At 35.8% G+C, this 21,297-nt stretch overlaps 1 protein-coding gene across 1 annotated transcript; it reads left to right on the top strand.

Moving 5' to 3' along the window:
* Positions 1 to 9,924: 9,924 nt before the first annotated feature.
* On the top strand, positions 9,925 to 18,989 carry LOC117318656. The gene is made up of 6 exons (XM_033873617.1): positions 9,925 to 11,482; positions 12,175 to 12,215; positions 12,515 to 12,563; positions 15,158 to 15,397; positions 16,088 to 17,056; positions 18,613 to 18,989. Exons 1-6 carry the CDS (start codon positions 10,252 to 10,254, stop codon positions 18,987 to 18,989), a joined length of 2,907 nt encoding a protein of 968 aa, XP_033729508.1. The 5' UTR covers positions 9,925 to 10,251.
* Positions 18,990 to 21,297: the final 2,308 nt, after the last annotated feature.

Raw genomic sequence — 21,297 nt, 5'->3', positions numbered from 1 at the left:
TTTTAAATTTCTATTGCTCTATTACGATGTTCTTGACCTGCTCACAGAGCAAAATTCAACCCGCTCATAAACACCATATTGTCCAATAGGTTTTGAGGAGTATCAGATCCCAAAATATTTATTCTCCACATGTCCTCCTCTTGTTCTTGGCTGATTCTATCTTCCTGTCGTCGTTGTAGTCCCATACCTTTCTTGGATAATTCCTTCATTTTTTGACACTGCTTTCATTCCTGCAAAACTTTAGTCATCCAGAAAGCTGATAAACCGTTGGTCCTGAAATGATGTTGGATTGACACTACTAGTTCACAAATAGTATTTGGTCTATACTATGGCCCTGCTTCATTTCTTCTCTCACCAATGAGAAAAACTTAAGGTTAATTCATTCAGAAGGGAATTGGACATTTTAAGAATTGGATCGGAATACTCTCTGTTCTTTGTCAATTGTTCGCGCTGTTTCTTCCAGTTATGAAACAGGTTAATTGCCCACGTGTCTTGTTCTCAGTTTCAGTGGACTTGCAATTTCCCACCACTGGCTGTGGATCTTGAGCTTTCAAGGGAATTTGGAATCTAGTATCCATTCTCTCCATATCCATTGAGCACTGAAGAAGGTTTTCATCTGCAGGCGAAATGTCCGAAAGCATACTGCTTTTGAGTCCAAAATTTGGGCGGTTATTTTCCTGTATGTCTGATATATCATTAAGAATAGTACCGGTATCAGAACCTTTACTCGATCGCTCCACGACAGTCGACTGATTTATGCAAATTGTATCAGAATCAGACATGTTGTCTCTCCAGTGTTCACCTCAGAAATGGCTATATGAGAATAACAGTCTGAATTCTGATGTATAAAATGGCATTGCATGAAATGCTCATGTAATTACTACATATAGCTTGTTACATTTCTTACCTTTACCTGTCCAAAAATTTTCATGGTTGATTAAACACACATTGCTCATAGAATTACCTGTAGCAGTCCAATATCATTCAAGGTTGAATGAACATACTTCCTCATGCCTGCATACATGAACTGCTGTCTATTCCATTCTTAAATAGAAGTATTGTTAGCTTTCAAATTATATCAATGGTACATACACTAAGTGAAACAGGGGGATATGTTTTAAGTAGGAGAAGGTCCACAAGCTGTCTATTCTTTGAAATAATGCACTGGACTCGGCCTTCGGCCTCGCCCAGTCCATTATTTCAAAGAATAAACAGCTTTCGGAATCGTGTAGAGGCCGCAGTGACGGAGTGGTTAAGGCGTCCCGACACTTTATCACTAGCCCTCCACTTCTGGGTTGCGAGTTCGAAACCTACGTGGGGCGGTTGCAAAGTACTTCTCCGGGTACTCCGGCTTTCCTCCACCTCCAAAACCTAATACGTCCTTAAATGACCCTGCCTGTTAATAGGACGTCAAACAAAAACAAACCAAAATAAACCAACAAATACACGTGTATGTTTCATCGGTCTTGACTGTGGTCTGTCGTGATGGGTACATTCAACATCCTTCTTAACGAAACAAGTACTGTGTCTAGAAAAATGCTTCAGAACAAATCTACGTACTTGAGTGTACTTTGGTTCAAGGTTGTTACGAGAAACTTGTTTGTGACATCGATGTCTGTCATGCCGTGTTTATCAGTATAGGGACATGGCGTATCATCAGTCTGCCTTCAGTCACAATGATCTAACAGTCATGACTGACCACATTAATGTTTATGCCTTACTCTCTCCTTTGGAGAAGCAACTTCAGATTCTTCCATCTAAAGAATAGGTAATTCTGACATGGGTATGAAAAAGAAGACTCGAAGTTTAGTCACTTTTACAACTAGATGTAATTGCATGTCATACATAAAACTAAATGTATATACATATTGCAACTATTTAATGTATTTCTTATACAGACACTTCATCGTTCCATTGAATGCTTTAAACACGATAATAATTTTTGGTCACACAACAATATAATTTTTCTGGTGAAAAATTGATATAATAAAAAAATGTTTTAAAATGGATTTCAATTTACCATGTGTTTACGCGGTATTTCTGGAGATAAATTAGTTATAATTTTGTATAGTTAGGTTACACTGCGGATAACAAATAATTAATTATATTGATATATCTTTCTATTGACATGATAAACAGGTTTCTTCAGATAAAATATAAATGTATCTGCGATAAGCAGAACCTTTATCAGTATGCTTGACCTTAAAGTTTCTAACACAGAACACCTTTCAATATGAATTTATTTGTACATATAGCTACTTAATTGGGAGTTTGTAATATGGCTATAGACGCCATAGAACGATATGTAACCTTATATTTTCAGTTCATATATCTTCTATATCAACGAAACTGATATTCCAAAAGGGACAAAATGACTGCTGTTGCCTTTCTTGTTTTTTTTGTGTACTTAATTAGTTAAACATATGTAGTTACTACTTTTCATTTTTACATAAAATGTTCGCTGCATACAACTATCACAATCAAGTTTATTACATCATATCATGACCCTCGCTTTACAGTGCTGGTCACTCACATGGGCGGTTTGAACAGTAAGGACGTTAGACTTTACTTGATTTTCCCCATTGCCAGATGTATAATGACTACGAGACATTACATCATATTTTTGCCTGTAATTGGGATTTTTCCCCGGTCGGAAGGCAACGTTTCAATTCAGAAGGCTTTCTGTGATAATTAGACATTTATCATACGGCCTCAACAAGGCATACATTGTATAGTTACATGTGTATGACAACATTTCCATCAAAATGATTGATTGATATCCCTGTCTACTGTAATTTTATTGTAATATCATATTTTATAAATTGGCAAATAAAATCCATGTGGACATGAACTACTATTTAACATAATTACACATTCATGATTTTCATTAGTAGGATTCAGCTTAAATTTCATACACAAGTTCTCACAGTGTGAGCAAGTGCAAACCTTTTTTGAAATGATCCTGAGATGGTCTTGTTTAGGGTTGTTATTTTTGGATTTGTCTGAAATACAAGATAGCCGCCGTTGCAGACATTTTGAAAAACATATTTGGAACTTCTTTCTCGGCTTATCATGTTACGAGCGGTAATGTTTGAATTTATGTATTAGATATCTATCTTAAATGGTAGAAGTGTCTTAAAATGTTTGTATTTAACAGAAAGCGTTAATTTAGTAACATACTCATAGAACATATTACGTTATGAGTATATAACGTTTGATATCATTTCTCATTATGATTAATTTTATCAATATAGCCCCTTTAAGCATTACCAGTGGAATTCAACTTAATCTTGCCTGAACTGATCCTGAAGTGGTTCTGACTAAGCGCTTTTATATTCCGGGTTCAGTAGCTGCTTGACAAACACGGCTACTATATTAACTACTGAATGTCAGATGATAGTTAAAATATATTGGCTTTTGTTGTGTTCAACAATAGTATATTTCTGAAGGTGACAGCAAATCCTTGCTCCCCAGTGCTGGATTCATCGAATCATTCGCAGATTTTTCCCCGTTCTACCTGTTTGATATTTCTCTGTCAACCCCAAAATTTGATTTTGTTTGTCAACCCCAGATACCACGTGTTATTAACAATGCAATGAATCTACTAAACCAAATCAAAATTGTGTTGCTTTGCTATAACTGGACCATCACAATAAGTGTGATCGGGGAAAAATAATCACCCCTGCCTTGAAGACGTGACGGATAAATCTCCAACCCTTGGGGTGATAATCTTTATTGTCTAACCTTCCGCAGAGGCTGATGTTAGACAATCAAGATTGTCTTCCTCAGATTTGAGATTTATTTATCATTCCTCCAAGGTAGGGGATGATTCTTCAAGCAATAATCACCGTGTCCAATTTTGCTGCAGAGATATAGATGACAAAATTGAGACAAACCTTTACCAACTCATGGCCTTAACCATTAGTTATTCTTTTAAAATCAGATGGATTACAAATTGTATTGATTAATATTGTTATTAAATGATTTGTCTTTCGTATAAATTGCGATATTGTGAAGGTTGTAACATGATGAAATAATTAGATAGCCCTAAGTTAATGTTCATTGTCCTCTACTTCGAAAAAAAAAAACCCCAAAAAACCCGTGTGATTTAAAGTTTAAAATTGATGTCTATTCGCACAGAGCCGACAGGAAGGGACAACTAAAAAGTTCAGAGTCTCATGGTATGGATAATTTAAACACCTAGCTTGAATGTAAAATTACGATATTACTCGAGTGTTTATGAGGGCAATACTACGATTTGTTTGTTTGTTTTATTTTCAAATGGTATTGATTGTCTATTGCTTGTATTTCTGAATTCTCCTGTATCATATTTTGGATGTTTTTATTGTGGAGGGATTGTATCGCAAGGTAGTGAAAAAATACAAAAAATGTGCCCACAGTCGGCGTTGAAAGGAATGGACGGGGACACATACTTGACCTCTTAACATGTCATTTCGATTGCCCGGTTAAGATGCTTTATGCCGGTGGTACGACTACGACGAAACGCACTAGAAAACAGTCGTGCATTTTGCTCTGTTTTCGTGAATTTTGCTCAGTCTATTGGTTAATTGTTTTTAATGACCTAAGTGACGCTAAAAAATAACAGCAGAAACAAAATATAAGACGTATTAGTACAGAGACATATCCTTCTCAATTTTGACTCCATTGTGTCACATCAGTTGCAGCCGAATGAAATGAAACCAAGGGCATTTTTGTTTGTTGTTATATATATATTTTTTTCTTTTAGCTTTTTATTCTTTTTTTTTTAATATAAACTTTGCAATTTATTGGGAATCGTATCAAAAGCCATGCAGTGTTGATGACGGATTTTAAATGTTTGCTTAAAAGATAAAACAAATCATCGACCCATTACTGTCAACACATGTGTAAACGATCTTATTGGGTATATATTATATGTAGACGAAGCGGTCCTGAGTGTTACGTGAATGAAGACAAATGATGACGTGATGCAAAACCGGAATATAGGAGAATTTACTTGAGTGATCTGAAAGAACAAATTGAGAGGAGCATACCAAATGCCCAGACAGTCGTGTTGTTATTTGACAGTTTGATTCAGGCGGTAGAAATATTTTCAATATCTCATTAATAAATCTAATCACCTAGATCGTACTTGGCTATATCTCATCAACATCTTGTGGCGACAGAAACATACTCAAGTAATGGTCAACTGAAGTTTGAAGCTTGTCCCCGTTGTTACAAAGAGTCGTATAATTTTATAACTATATATAGTCTGATTTCGAGAATTACATCGCTTCCACGAAAGCTAATATTAGATGAAAAAGAACAAAAACCAAGCCTTGTAGGTACATATATTTAATGTTGTTTAGCGGAAAGTCACTTTCGTATTTCCTGTTTTCTAGAAGCTTTTAGTGACGCCTGAAAACTAGCTTTAACTCTGGAAACATGTACAAAGTCACTATTTCTCGGAATATATTTTTAACCATGTGTTCGACCTAAGCTAAATGTTTACAAAAAAATGAACGTCTGGAAAATGCAAGATCTTGATTAAAAAAACCCACCTAATTTCACTGCAGAATAATCATATAAATAAAGTGAATTATTATAAGTAAAGAAGCCCAAGCGATATATTAAAACTGATGTAAAATCCACTGACAAAGATATATCTATCCAATCAAAGTTTCATTATCGATGACAGCACATGACGAGAGATATATGAACACAATTTGTATACATTTGCCAGTTCCAAAGTACAATGGCTGCAATACAGAAAAAAATCAGAATTCAAACTTTTTTTGTTTATATTTGAAATTTGAAAATTATGTATTTACCTGCACATAATACGATATATATGTATTACGATATAATGAAAAGGTATCAAATTGGATTGATAGATTAATTAATATAATTGCTAAAAACTCGGTCTTTGTTTCGATAAACAAGAATAGATCTTTTGACAAGCAAATAAACAACTTCATCAAACTCATACTAATAATAATCATCATTGAATAGGGTATAACATATCAAGGAAACTTGTCTATATGCAAACAGACCTCGTTAACTCTTATCGGAATCAAACAAAGATCCCTCTCTTTTTCCTACCAAGTATTTTTATGTGCCCCACTAAATCCATTCCATTCTTAATTATGCAGAGTCGAACTCGGATAACTGGAAAATGCGGATGTTCTGAAATGAAATGTAGGTTCCGACAATAGAAAGTATTCCTAACTTTACACATAGTTATTTTTTATACAAAAATCAAATATTATGAAAGATGCTGTCATTCAATATTTCTGCATTCTATTTTAGAAAATATAACGATTCTGACAATTGTCACTAAATAACATATTTCACATCGTGAATGTGTGAAAGGCGTATTTCCGGCCTGCTATGTTCCCGCTGTCTGCGAGTGGTCTGAGCTAATGTAGGTTCGGCAGTGTCACCGATTTGGTTGTGCAACGCTACGGGACTTATGTATCAAGTACTTAAAGTCTGTGCTATTTTCCTGTCTGTTTTTGACGCATAGAAACTAACATATTTTAGGAAATCAACAACTCAAATCTACTCTTTATATCTATATTTATCTAATTAACAGAACGAACCATTATATACGAATATTTTTTATTAAATCCTGTAGCTGTCTTCACCAGAGTTTTTATTACCTAAATTATTGATTTTTTTCTTTCTAATTCAACAATCCCCTTTTTCAGGAGGAAAATGCCTTCGATTTTCATTTCTGGAATACCGAAAGGACTCGACAGGACGAGTGCGTCTCTTTGTATACGCAAATATATTGAAAGAGGTAATGATCCATGTAAGGCTGCCGGTATACACGTGATAGTAATTCACATATTCGTCTTAAAAATATCATTAAAAAAGCCAGTCCTTCCTCTTATATATCAGTGCTTTGAGTATAGCAAATCATATGTCCTGAACATTTCCTTTTCAGTCGCTCAAGTGAGAACAATTGGGATACAAAAGGACAAGGTATGTTGGTCGCAAATAGGGGGGAACTATTGTTAATTCAAAGTGGTTAAACATATCAGGATCGGAAGGATTGTTACAAAAGACATACAGGTGAACAAAAAAGGAATATATTTTTTCTACGTGCTATTTTGTAAAGCCAGCAGTCCAGGCTCAACAATGACGATCCCCAGAACCCTAGAGGGATGCAAGAGCTGTATCACGTGTTCTTTTTGTTCCGGTTCTACTATATCTGACTTTAATCTGAATTGAAAATGCTTATATCGTTTGTGCATTACATTAATATCCAATGTGATAGTGGTCGACACTGCTGTTGGACTTTATCCCCATAGTTTCAAGTAATTCAATATATAAGTTGTTAAAAATTATCTAGAATTATGAAATTTCATGCATAACGGGTCTATGAACCCCTCTCATGATTTGCATTATGGCAAACTGACCTTAGGAAGAAAAAAAAACGTAATTGTAACACTTCAATGTCTTATTATCTTTAACGCGACAACATTTACTGTTACAGGGGTACGGACATGTTTCCCTTTTTGATGAGAACTCTGCTGACTTCGTGTTAAGCCTGAATGAAGTAAGTTTGTTTAAATAGCAAGCCTAATGCTTTATATCGATTATTATTACACACAATTTTTTTTTTACATTTTTCTTGTTAATTATTCATTTCAGTTTTTGCAATATAACTGCGAATATCGAACCACCTCCAGGACATCCTTTTCATAATGCATAAGTGCTTGTTATTTCAAGAAAAACAAACAAGTGTATGTATTTCAAAGAACTCCAGAGAATAATAAACAGTTAAGCTGAGGTGCATGTTTGCGTTGCTCTTAATCAAAGTTATTATGTTACAGAAAATATTCATTAATGGAAAAGCCTTGAGAATAACAAAATGGAGAAACACAGAATCGGCTGTCTAACATACCGAGGCAAACAAATCCACCAGTCCGTAAACAGCATGTAAACAACGAGGTGTTTGTTTTTCGGGGCTACGATACGTACAAAAGCTACAAAAAACATCAGCCTCGGAATGATGTACTCTACCATCACATCCAAATGAGCCCGAAGAAGAAAAAACATAAGAGAAAACCATGGAAAGATGTTAATCGTCTTTCACAAGTGCCGTCGCCAAAGAGTACAGCCACACGAACGAGAAGACGAACTTATAAAAGGAAAGGACGTCGTAAGAAAGCAGAGGTATGTTTATATATAGAGCGTTGCCAAGCATTACATGTATATGCGGATCTGAAGTTGAGGTAAACTTTCAATCCACTGCTCAATTATCATGTTAGTGTTATATTAATAGCACATGGTTATAGTACTACTTCCGGTATGTTACGTAATCTTCAAGATTTGAAACTGTCTCTTAATTTGATTGAAAATGTATCTCCATCGTAACTATTTACGAGAGGGGGAGTCAAATTGGGTCATTCTGTGGCAGGTCGGTGATGAGCATATTTTGGCAGGAAGAAAAATTCCAAAATTCGTTTCCGAGACAATCCTCAGTTATAGTAGTGTCGTATTTAAGGACGGGCAGACATTGTTCTTTTTTGTTATGCGTGGATACAATCAAGCTGCAGCTGCTATCAATAGAAGTTGGTTCGTCACACTCGCATTCACTCTAGCATTTACCTGTAACCTGAGCAGAAAGGTGGTCAGTGTCTCTCAAATATGTTTCAAATTTTGTTCAAAATAAAGTCTCACAATAAATGCTGCAAATTGCATAACAAATTAATCCAAAATACCCTATTTTCTCACGTGTTTTTTGTGGGTGCAGCCATTTTGAAAACAACTAAACAGTCCGAGGAGTTTTTACTCGCTTCTACACTAGCACTCGGAACTCCTCGGATATATGTATGTTGTCTACACTACACTAGGACTGTTGTAGGTAAGTAGTGAGGTTTTATCACGCGTTAATTGTGTTATGACACGTGCACAAATGATACAAAGACATGGAAAATATTTCGATGGAAACTATGGATATAATACGGTAACATTTGTAAAGTTATTCTTGCTGCATATTCCACTGGAAAGACTCAGGTAGGAATTTACTCATATTCACTCTGTTATAATTTTATTATGTGCATTTTTGTTCAGGCCCAAATATTTTGTATTGTCAATGTTTTTGTAATTGTTATTGTACACTGAAATATATATGTATATTTATAGATATATAATTACTTCTTCGAATTCCATATCCAAGTTCTGCAATTGCATACAATGAAGACAAAACCCGTAGGCGTGTGTAATGAGTACGTGTACTATACATAATGGAGAGATGTGTCGCTTTGCGCATGTATCGATAGACTTATATTTGTCTCAATGGACGCACGCGCTTTTATAGCGGTTCGTATCCCCGCATAACAAAGAAGAAAACAAATCTGCCTGTCCTAAGATACGACACTACTATAACTGGGGGATGTCACGGAAACGATTTTTTGAAACCTGTACATGTTTTTTTTTTAATCTCGATTGGATGCACTGTTAGCTTTAAGTTTAATATGTAAGTTCCAATAGGTCCAAAGCTATGCGTATATGTTGTGTAATTCGAGCTGCAAAATAAAATTGATATCCGTCGAAGTTAAAAGCATTGCTTTTTCTATTTCCCCAAAAAAATTGTACATCAATCCAATATTGCATATATTGGTTATCCAAACAATTAAAGTAGAGAAAAGATCAGTCTGATATAGAACCCATCAAGTTTATCAAAGTTGATCTCTCAAAACTGCAAAAACACCAATATTCGGTTTGTTGGTACTTTGAAAAAGAAATTTATATTTCACCCTTGAACTTTTATTCTCAAAAATATGTCAGCCCACATTTTTATCACGGAGGGGTAGCACAATATTCCAAATGTACATTCATCCAGTCTTTGTATATTTTGTCTGCATTTTATTTTGTTGGGGTTTTTTTCACTTTTGTTTTCGTGTTTTTTTTCCATAGCAATTAACATTTTCGTCCAACGCAAAAGGACAGGAAAGAAGGAATTTAACTGCGCTCTGCAATGAGGACAACTCGTTAGAAGAATTAACCCATATAAACAAGGCTGAAAACACTTCACGCTCCAACACTGAAACAGAAAACACCATTACAAAATCACAGAATCAATCTGCTACGGTTCATGTATATGACCATGCGAAACGTCTATTCAGTATCGAGGTTGATAACGACAGGGTATTGGATAGCATTCATCACGGGCTTAGGAGTAAGAAAAGATGGCCTTCTGACGATACGATACTTATATCACACGCCGGGAAAATAATCAGCGGTGAGAGACAGCCACAAATGGCAAATGGAGACAACATTCATATCGCTGTAAAAGGGAGGGGAGGGATGAAAGAAGGCGACCCTCCAAATGAAAAAGAAATGCTTGACACCATCGAGAAAAACGATAACGAAAGCTCCAAGAAAGAAGAGCTGGTCGGCCCTCTCGAGCAATGTGATGATACACAAGAACATATTGACATTTCCGAAGAAACGCATCAAGGTTATCTTACTGGTGAAGATGAAGAGAAGACATGCAATCAGTCTGGAACAGAAATGGATAAAAATGATACTCAGGAAGAGAAACAGGGTGATATAATTACGGGAGATGGCAACGAAAATTCTAAAGAAAAAAATATGCCAGTTAATAGTACCGACACAGACCCTTCTGATGAGTACAAACAAGGTGACCCTCTCAATGAAGAAGGCCTGGTCGACCATTCTGATGAGCACAAACAAGGCGACCCTGCTCATGAAGGCGGCCTGGTCGATCCTCCCGATGAGTGCAACCAATGTGAATCTGCCAATAAAGTAGACCAGGGCGATCCTCTTGATGAGTACAAAGAAGGCGGCCCTGCTCATCAAAAAGACCAGAGAGACATTCCTGATGCATACAAACAAGACGACCACGTCATTGAAGAAGGCCTGGCCGAATCTCCTGATGGGTACAAACAAAGTGAACTTGCCAATAAAGGCAAGGTCGATCCTTCTGATGAGCACAAACAAGACGACCCTACCCCTGAAGAAGGCCTGGTCGACCATTCTGATGAGTGCAACCAAAGTGAAACAGCCCATAAAGAAGACCAGGACGACCCTCCTGATAAGTACAAACAAGGCGACTCTGCTACTGAAGAAGGCCGGATCGACCCCCCTCATGCCTACACAGAAGGCAGCCCTGCCCATCAAATGGACCAGGGAGACATTCCTGATGCATTCAAACAAGACGACTATGTCCATGAAGAAGGTCAGGTCAACCCTCCTGATGAGTACCAACAAGGCAACCATGCCCATGAAGAAAGTCAGACCGACACTTTGAATGAGTGCAAACAAGGTGACACTGTCAACGAAGAAGGCCATGTTGACCCTGATAGTGAGTACAAAAAAGCCAACCATGACCATAAAGAAGGCCTGGTTGACCCCTCTGATGGGTACACACAAAGAGAACTTGTCAAGAAAGAAGACCAGGCCGACCCTAATGATGAGTACAAACAAGGCGACCATGACCGTCGAGAAGGCCCTGTTGACCCCACTGGTGAGTATAAACAATGTGAACTTGCAAAGACGAAATAGCTAAGCCGTAGAACCGAAGAGATAACATTCCGGAAAAATCTATCCCTAGTTCAGGTAAACTGTATTTGTTTAAATTCTGAAGAGTATTTCTTCTTCTTAAAGATACAAAGGGAATGTAAAATAGATTATAGGAAACATATGTCAACGGCGGCGGTATACGATGTATCATGTACATTGTAATTGAGCACTTTAAACACATCATAATTATATTATTGTTGATCCTGCCACTTTTATCGTACATTATCCAAATTATACAAATGTATGTAAGAAGGTTATTTGCTTTAATTTCGGTAATAAACATGGTTTTCATTGCTGCAAAGCATCAAAGCTAACCAGGCAGGCTTAGTGGACCTTGTTTTGTTCACATGTCGATTATGTCGATTTGATTATGCTTAGACAAGTCTGTCGTTAGGACTGCAGGCTACATTACTTTCAATATATTTTGCCGATATCGGTCACATATGGATACAATATTTGCATTAGACCTGAATCCTTCGAAAATATTTGGATTAATACAACATAAATATTGATTACTTCTCTTTATCATTCGGTTGGTTAAATTACTAAATCAACTGACGATGTGGCAAATTATATAATTTCTACTTGATTTTTTTTTTTTTTTTTTTTTTTCATTTGAAATATTTTGTGTTTTAGGCGATGACCGTCCGACATATCCACATGGACATACAGCAAAGGTAAAACAATCATCCTACTATAAACAAAAAAATAAACAACATATCTTTTAACCGTATCTGTATCATCGTAATACTTCGGCACGATTACTCATATTGGTACGAAAATGTGACTAATTGAAAATGTTATTAAACGACATTAATAAATCTTAAGTAATTTAGTGATTTAGTAAAGATCTATATTCGAAGAGAATAAACTACACTTAATCATAACAAAAAAACATCTAGTTCGCAAAATATCAATAGCTAACATGGCGTAACAACTACATAGATATGATAACATAACTAATAATATTTTACAGGTGAAGATTTCCTCCCCATTAAAATCAACTTTCGCACAAGGTTCAGAAGGTAAATATTAACAATTTTATTTCGCTGGTTATAGGAAGATATGACGAATTGTTTACCAAGGTCATGCCACATTTCTCTATATTAAAACCAAGACATTGCTTATTATTATCAAAATACAGATTCAATAAAGATTTTCCTTTCAAAGAGGAAATTTAGTTTATGACAGTTTTGACAGAAATATTTTTTTTTTTTTTTTTATCGTTTACTGGTGCAAAAAACCTCCAGGTTGGAAATGGTACAAACAAGAACTATTCCTTATGCAAAAAAAATATGTATTTTCATTTTAACCCTGGTTTTTATCTAGAGTTATTAAAAAATAAAATAGGCATTTTTTCGACGTTATACGAATAGACGTAATAGCCGGGCAATTAATGGAATCGTTAAACAGCTGGTTACAGTTTGACGGGAATGGTTGTCAACTTCAGGAATAAACAAAAAATAGTTCCACATTAACACAGTTTTTTATTCGGTTCCTGTTAATTGCACCTATTTCATTGCTATCTTATTGGGAAAAACATCAAAACAGAAACAAAAATAGTCATTGCGCATTCACAATGACTGTGTATATGACTTTTGTGTCACTGGTCCGGCTTGTATTACTACGTGTTTTCAATAGTAAGTTTATATAACGAACACACCGAAATGCAATTCTATTTTAATTGACGTCATAAAATACAGATTTGACTGTAGATCAACGAAGCAGCAGTTTATCATAAGAGCATATTCGCGGATCATCTAAAGTATTTAAAGCTCCATGGTTGTGGACTCTTAATGACTCCATTCATGCACGTTTTCTACGTTCGGCTATATTTGTTTTCAACACAATGTTTTATTTGGACCTTAATTAAGTTCCTTTTTCTATCTATACTAAAGGGGCTCATAATAATCACTTTCAAAATTAGTTCAAGTAGGAACTTTTCCCCCATGAGGAAGAATCCTGTCCTGGAAGGGACATTTGTTTCATTTGTTTATTTTTTGTTTGTTTTTGCAAGGAGCAGATCGTTGATCAAAGTTCAAAGATCAGTTTCTTTGGCAATCTGCTCAAAAGTCGTTCTTGTGTCAGTTGATTTATTTTGGACGATGCGAGATACTTACTTTCTTTACATATGCTTGGACCCATGTTAGTCCCAACTGGGAGGTATCTATATGAAGTTTGATGAAACGTTAATGACAAGAGAGTTTTACTTCGGTAATACATTTGATATATTTTATTAATCTTATGTTTGAAAGTGGTTCAGAGTATTTCTTTTTTCCAACTGGCTTCACTAAGTTTTACAATCTTATTGACGAGCACTGAACTGCGGAGAGAAATCGTATTTATGCAAACAATCCAGTATACTCAAGCGTATACTTCCTCCATCTACTAGGGTTGTTTCGTTTTCGGTTTAGAAGACCACCCAGATTATATCGCCTAGTGTATTGGTAGTTATATACGTAAACATTGCTATCTTTTCCCCACACCGCAGACCTATGCTCATACTAATAAGTTTTTACATCCTGTCCATATCACAATGCAGTTATTAAAGTCGTTGAATTCATTCACATTACTATGGCATAAAATTTTGTGTTATATTAAAGTTGTACATAGATCAAATCATAAAAACCGTGATTTTTTTGATTTTTTTTTGTTCAACACGGATGCGCTCAACAATTCCTGTTTTACTCTGACGTGAAGCCAGATGCCCTATTTGAAGCGCGATCTACGAATCTTTCACACATTTATTATTATTTTAATATTGGTAATTTTACATCAAATATGGTGATGCAAATGTTCCTTTTCACAATGAAGAACTTATGCGTGTTTTAACCACAATCAATTGGATAGTCAAATAGTATAAGTACATTGGTTAAATGCACGAAGAGTCATAATATAAAAAATTATGGAGTGTGAAGTCTTGTAAAGCATGGTTATAGGTATTTAACACTTATTGAACCTGGTATTGTTTTCTCCTATTTCGATTCTAATAGCCTACTGTATATACATTTGTTAGTGATTAAAACAATTCTGCGATCCACTTTATTAATTAAGTCTTCCATACCAATATCAAGTAACACTCATCTCTAGCTCGGGTTTAGAAACAAACACATTGCGGGGTCATATTAACATGTCAGGATTCTAGTGTTTCGTTACCTGGTTGATAATATTAGACTATTCACAAATATATCAGTTTCTTGACTTTTTATATAAAAAAATCCAAATAATTCACTAATGAAGCATGGACATAGCAGATGGATTTTGAAATTATCTTATCAGAGGTAGCCTTATGGTTCAGCTTTATTTAATTAGAAGCCTTCCATTATGTATAATGATGGAAGATCTTTAAATACTACTTCTTAAATGGTAGTAAGTTTGGAGACGGTTATGAACTTAGACATTTTTCCTTATTGACTTTTCAATTTATTTCTTTTCTTGGTAGGAAACAGTAATCAGGTAGTAATGCCTGTAGTTATAAAAGGGTATATTTGATTATGTGTGACCTGAGCATTGACCTGTCAATGTTGAAAATAATAAATCAGGTCTAAATACACAAGTAAAGTAAATGGTTCATTAGAATCGCATGATGCTAATTATTGTTATTTTGTTTCTTTTCAAGTGTTCCAAGCTCGACTTATTGCTGAACTGGGGTTGGAAGACCATTTTCCTGATAAGCTGACGTATACCGATGTGATGTCTATAAACGATCACGAAAAAGAAGAGGCAGACACGTTAGAGGACATCCCAAGGTTAATTCTACGAAAATTGATCATGCTTGATTTTACTAGTAGGGAAAATGATTTAGACAAATGTTTAACCAAAATGAGCAGGTCAAACGAAAAATCACTTTTAACAGAAGGTACGTCAACTACATCCAATACAGATTTTCAGTCATTGTTTGATTGTGACGATGACACAGAAAACGAACCTTCAACAGTTATAGAAATGCATAATCCATTAGATATATTCCTGTCAATCTTTGTTTGTTTAAAGCCTACATTGAAACAGAAGGTTTGTTTAAAAATGTTCGCATGCCATCTGGCGATTCCTCTTATTTTTCCGGTTCCGAAAAACAAAGATCAGGAAACAGTTTTAATGTTTTCTATGTGGCCTCTCCGGTCAATAACTGTTCATGATGGAAAAACAGAGACATCCGTAGTTAACTGTAAACAAAATGTTGTGTCATTTATAAGATTAGGACGTCCACCAATATCTAAATCAAAACTAGCAAATGAACTTTTGTACGATACTGCTCATCATTCTTTTTTCAATTACGATTGTACATTGGGTTCAAGTGATAAACAAGCCAGTCTCGGTCTTGTTGAAGCCTCCTGGTTCCTACCTTCTCCAAAACAACACAGTACTTTTGAATCAGTAACAATGTTTCTTAATCTGCGAGGAGATGCTATATATAATTCAGAGCAGACAGAATATTTGAAAAGAGTTTCTCGTGTGATGGTAGTAGTGACTGACATAGCCACGATGACAAATTTAAAGGTTTTGGATTTTCTCAAGGTCGCTAATTTAAATGTTTTGTTTCTGATAACAGGAAATCTTCCAAATAAAAATTTCATAAAAAAATATAAGGAATACTACATGAGCTCATGTCCCGAATGTTTTAGCGCTGAGTTTATTCCCATCAGTGATAAAGGTAAAAACATCAGTTTATCGGAGATTAAGAAAGCGACTCTAAATAAAATGGGTACATTGCTCTGTGATATGAGCACCCGGAAAACCCTGCACGATATGTGTACACACGCAAGAATCATGGGGTTATTTGTAGATGAAGACCTGCCCGCGTGCAAAAGAGGAATAGAACTAGCCAATACGATTTACGACGAAATCAGGCACTGTGATCTTGTAGATATAAAATCAAAGTTTACACCATTACAAAAAGATTGTTGGAAAATGTATACTGATGCAATGAAAGAATTTTTTAATCCACGGTATGATCTCAGAGAAAAAGATCAACTGAAGCAGAAAATGGAATCACAAAGAAAACAGCAATGGTATGCTTACATCAATGGAGATCCATTTATGAAACATGTTATTGGTATCATTTTTGAACTGGATGGTGACGAGTTGGTTTGCTTTCTAGACACACTGAAATTTAATCTCGATGAAAAATCCAGGACAGAAATACCGTTCTATCGTCAGCGTTTTGCTGAAGCCTGGGATACACTACAAACGAAGTCAGATTCTGACAAAGCTCAGACTCGAAAAAACTTCGACAAAGCTGAACAACACCTCAGTGAAGCCTCGTTTGGTATCGAGCATATTTTTCGTGAAATAGGTCAAATTTACGTGGCTAGTCTGACTTCGAAGGACAAAGAGTTTGGGTTTAACTTAGCTAAAGCAGTAGCACGGTCCATAACACTAGGGTACCCATTTGAGTTAATGGATGGTGATGTAGCAAACGTTCCACTGGAATGGATAGATGGTGTTTTCAAGGAACTTAAAAGTATGCTGAATAACGAACGTGTACTCTCACTGTCGATTCTGGGACTACAAAGTTCAGGTAAATCAACATTACTTAACGCGATGTTCGGCCTGACATTTTCGGTAAGTGCAGGCCGCTGTACTCGGGGTGTATATTTACAATTGCTTCCTGTACAAAAGGAAGGTTTTAACTTTAACTACGTACTTGTGGTCGACACAGAAGGATTGCGGGCACCCGAACTTGCAAATCAAAAATTTCAACATGACAACGAGCTGGCAACTTTAGTTTTAGGAATGGCAGACATAACACTAATTAACATAAAGGGGGAAAATACCAGCGAAGTAAAAGATATTTTGCAAATCTGTGTCCATGCCTTCTTGCGACTACAAATTGCAAACCAAACTCTTAAATTGCGACAGTCGTGCATTTTCATTCACCAAAATGTTTCAGATGTGGGCGCTAAAGATTCTATGATGCATGCAAGAAAAAAACTTGATGAAACCCTTGATAGTATTACAATAGAGGCGGCAGAAGAAGAGAACATCAGCAACATAACAGCGTTTAAAGACGTGATTAATTTTGATAGTAATCGACATGTTTGGTACTTTTCGGATCTATGGAAAGGGGATCCACCAATGGCACCTGCGAATCCCGGATACAGCAGAGATGTCCAAGAAGTTAAGTTATGCATATTTGATGCGTTGGCGAAACAAAGAAGTTCTTATCTAACCATTTCCGATACATTTGTACATATTAAAGACCTATGGAATGGTATATTAGCGAACGATTTTGTTTTCAGTTTTAGGAACAGTCTAGAAATAAAAGCATACAATGCACTGGAAAGTATATATCAAGACTTAATCTGGCAACTCGAAAGATACAAAAAAACACTTGAAAACTCTGCTCGAGACAAAATGCTTGCTAATGCCGCATTATGTACAACAGACAAAGAAAAAGGCCATCAACATATCCAATTCTCTAAAATACAGAATGAATATCAAAATATTTTCGGTGATAAAGCAAACGTAACTGAGAAAGACTTTAGAAAAGTATTTTACGGAGAGTGAGAAGCGGGATGACATTGCTAAATGGAAATATGTTAAATTATCCTCATGGGACATGTTCGCCGCAGAATGCCTTAGTAAACTAAAAAAACAGTTTGTGGAAATGCAATCACATTGTATAGCTGATTATGAAATGAAAACTTGCCTGGAAAATTTGAAAAAAGGAATTTATCGTAAGGCAACAGATCTAGCTGAAAAAATGAAAGGAGACCGGCCCTCGAAAGAAGATATGGAGAAAAGTTTCGATGTAATGTGGGGCGATTGGATATCGGGTATTCACGTTCCAGATGAAGAATCAATAGATATCCAACTGTTATTGGAATCAATTTCATACGATTTTTTTCACACAATTAGAGACATTTTTGATACTCAAATCAAAAGACATCCGCTCGACAGCTGCAAATCGATCCAACCTTTGGAAAATAGTCTGAATGATATTAAAGTTGACAAAACATACATCAGCACTAAAATATCCGTGAAAGGGTTTATTTCTTATGTCCAAGCTGATATGCCCTCAAAAAGTTGTTCAATTTACCAATGTAATCTTGAGAGACATTGATACAAGATTAGGAGAGATGAGGAAGAAAGACTGGAAATTCGACGAGACTGAAATGAAAGAATTCCCTAAGTGTATTCTAGAACATATAGATAAATTCAACCATGATACAAAGAACGGCTTTACCCTTCTCGGGCCATACAAAGCGAGACTTGTAGTCCATGTATTTGGGCGAGCTCTTCCATTGCTGAAAAAACTAGATTCAGAATACAGGGCAAAACATAGCATGAAAACCAAATTGAACAATCATAAAAAGGCCGTTTGGGACCATTTTAAAGATGTTGTTGCTGAAAGATCAGCTACCATGATAGCCAGTAACAGATTTTGTGAAGTCATCAGCGTTCAAATTGAGGACAAAGTCAGAAAGCCAACTACCCGATTCAATATATGAAAAGATAGTAGTTGGATTTGCAAATTCAAAACATGAGCTAATGGTTCGTATATTGGAAGATCTGGCAAATAAATACATATTTTACTTATTCATATCATACATCAATGATCCCTACAATTATGCATTCAACTGGTTAAAAAGATTGATAGATAAGGAATGCATTGATAAGAAATTATATGCCAATAACGCATTGCAAAAACTACAAAACATGTTAAGTATCATTTTAGACATAATAGACAATATATCTACTACGTCTTTGCACGAATGGCTTGTTGATTTTCAAAGTGAAACAAAAGAGACTATATTCATTCAAATGGAGTCATTTTTTGCAGTTGAAGATCAACCGATAACAGACCTAAATGATTTCATAACAACAGTCAAGGGCAGACTCGAACAAGTCCATGACGAATTGAAAGACAAATTTCAAGATGAAGGAAATAAGGCAATCTACTGGATCGGTGATAAAACACCATACGAAATGTGTATGGACAGGTTGTGGGGTTGTCGAGGTACATGTCCCTTTTGCCATGAACCCTGTCAATGGAATACTGACCATACCGGCGATCATTTGTGTATCCAACATAGAGCTCAGGGTGTTGCAGGAACCTGGTGGGAAGACACAAAAAAACTTACGTTGGAGAGTTGCAGTTTTAACATGTACTCTAAAACTAGCTTTGGATGTTATGGTGACGGAAGAAATAACTGCAAAAGGACTGAGAAGGATGGTCATTATCATGTCCATCCTTACCAGGAATACAGAAAGTATAACCCGGGCTGGGAAATTACTCCCTGTAGTGACATATCATCATCTTCATATTGGGCGTGGGTTTTATGTACCTTCAATGAAAATCTTGCTAATTTTTATGGTAAGAATATGGCAGACATACCACAGTCGTGGAAACAAATTTCCAAAGAAGGGGCAATCAAGAGCCTCAGAGTATAGAAAAGTGAGTGTATCATACAGGATTATTAGATGATCATGTGGTGATCTGTTATATTGATCTGATAGCCCTCTATATACACATCGCTTTTTCTTTTGTAGATTGAATCTAGTACTGCCGTTTGTATGTTTAGTGACTGGACTTGTACATGTATATCTCAATTACCCCTTTGTTTTATATTACTCCAAAACTATTTCAATAAAGCATTGTGACAACGAACACTTCGACTTAACATGATGGCATTTTGAAAATTTCGATCTACAGATTCATTTCGCCGACATTCTTTAACAGCTAAATTCCGTTTGTAATACTGAATATATCGGCACTACAAACCTACATGCTATTATAAGTGTTTCATAAATTCATAAAAAAATTGTCGGTGGAATCTTATAACATCTCTTGATGATAAAAAGTACTGCTTTACTTACATCAGGTAATTTCCTAAGGCGGTCGCCGATATTACACGATAGTCAACAACTCATCTACCCGCTCGCTCAAGAGGAACTAATCTCTGACACACCGGTAGATCTACTCGGCTGTTGTTTTTACAGGTGTAGGAATGAAATAGTCACCGGTGCCTATTAAATCTTTAAACTGCTGAAACAATAGTGTAATTACTGCCGAGATGTTCAGATTACGACTGTAACGGTCAGCGCTGTCCATTAAATCGGATAACATGCCAACTCAGTAACAGTAACATTTTATACGCACATGCGCAGCCCAACTTCCGGTGCTTATACACATGAAAATGGCGTGGTTATCAATAAAACGTAAGTAGGCCTATCAAAAAGTATCTTATATGTCCAATAAAAGGTAATGGTTCTGTAACGTTTTACATACAATTTGTGTTAAACTTAAACGGTGATTGGATTTGACATGAATAAATTGTTATTCTGTCGTTTTCCGTTTTATCGTTATTCCTTTTGCAAGCATGACTTGCACATCAGATCATTATTGAAGTGACGAAGTGAAAGAAAGTTTATGGTGACTGCATATCGGCAAAACTACACCAAACTACAAGTGACAGAACGAAACATTACATATATATGATATTTACATGTATTGACCAGTCTTCACACTAAACTGATGAGCGACAGAACGCAGTTATAATGATTACATAATGTTGGCAAATATTGATCAAATTTTTCACCAAAAATGATAACTCGCTTAATTCGAACACTCGGATAACTCGAAGTTTTTTCGTGGTCCCGTCGACTTCGAGTTAACGAAGTTCCACATAATATCTCAATTACCCCTTTGTTTAATATTACTCCAAAACTATTTCAATAAAACATTGTGACAACGAGCACTTCGACTTAACATGATAGCATTTTGGAAATTTCGATCTACGGATTCATTTCTATTAT

This window comes from Pecten maximus, unplaced genomic scaffold (assembly GCF_902652985.1).
Source record: "Pecten maximus unplaced genomic scaffold, xPecMax1.1, whole genome shotgun sequence".
NCBI lineage: Eukaryota > Metazoa > Mollusca > Bivalvia > Pectinida > Pectinidae > Pecten > Pecten maximus.
The sequence above is the reverse complement of the archived record's forward strand: the minus strand, read 5'-3'. Positions and strand labels throughout refer to the sequence as shown.

Coding starts and splice junctions, on each gene's coding strand:
- LOC117318656 (XM_033873617.1), top strand. CDS start 10,252: ATGGCAAATGGAGACAACATTCATATCGCTGTAAAAGGGAGGGGAGGG. Junction 12,564..15,157: donor TTTCGCACAAGGTTCAGAAG/GTAAATATTAAC, acceptor TTTCTTTTCAAG/TGTTCCAAGCTCGACTTATT. Junction 17,057..18,612: donor TCTGGGACTACAAAGTTCAG/GTAAATCAACAT, acceptor ATACAAGATTAG/GAGAGATGAGGAAGAAAGAC.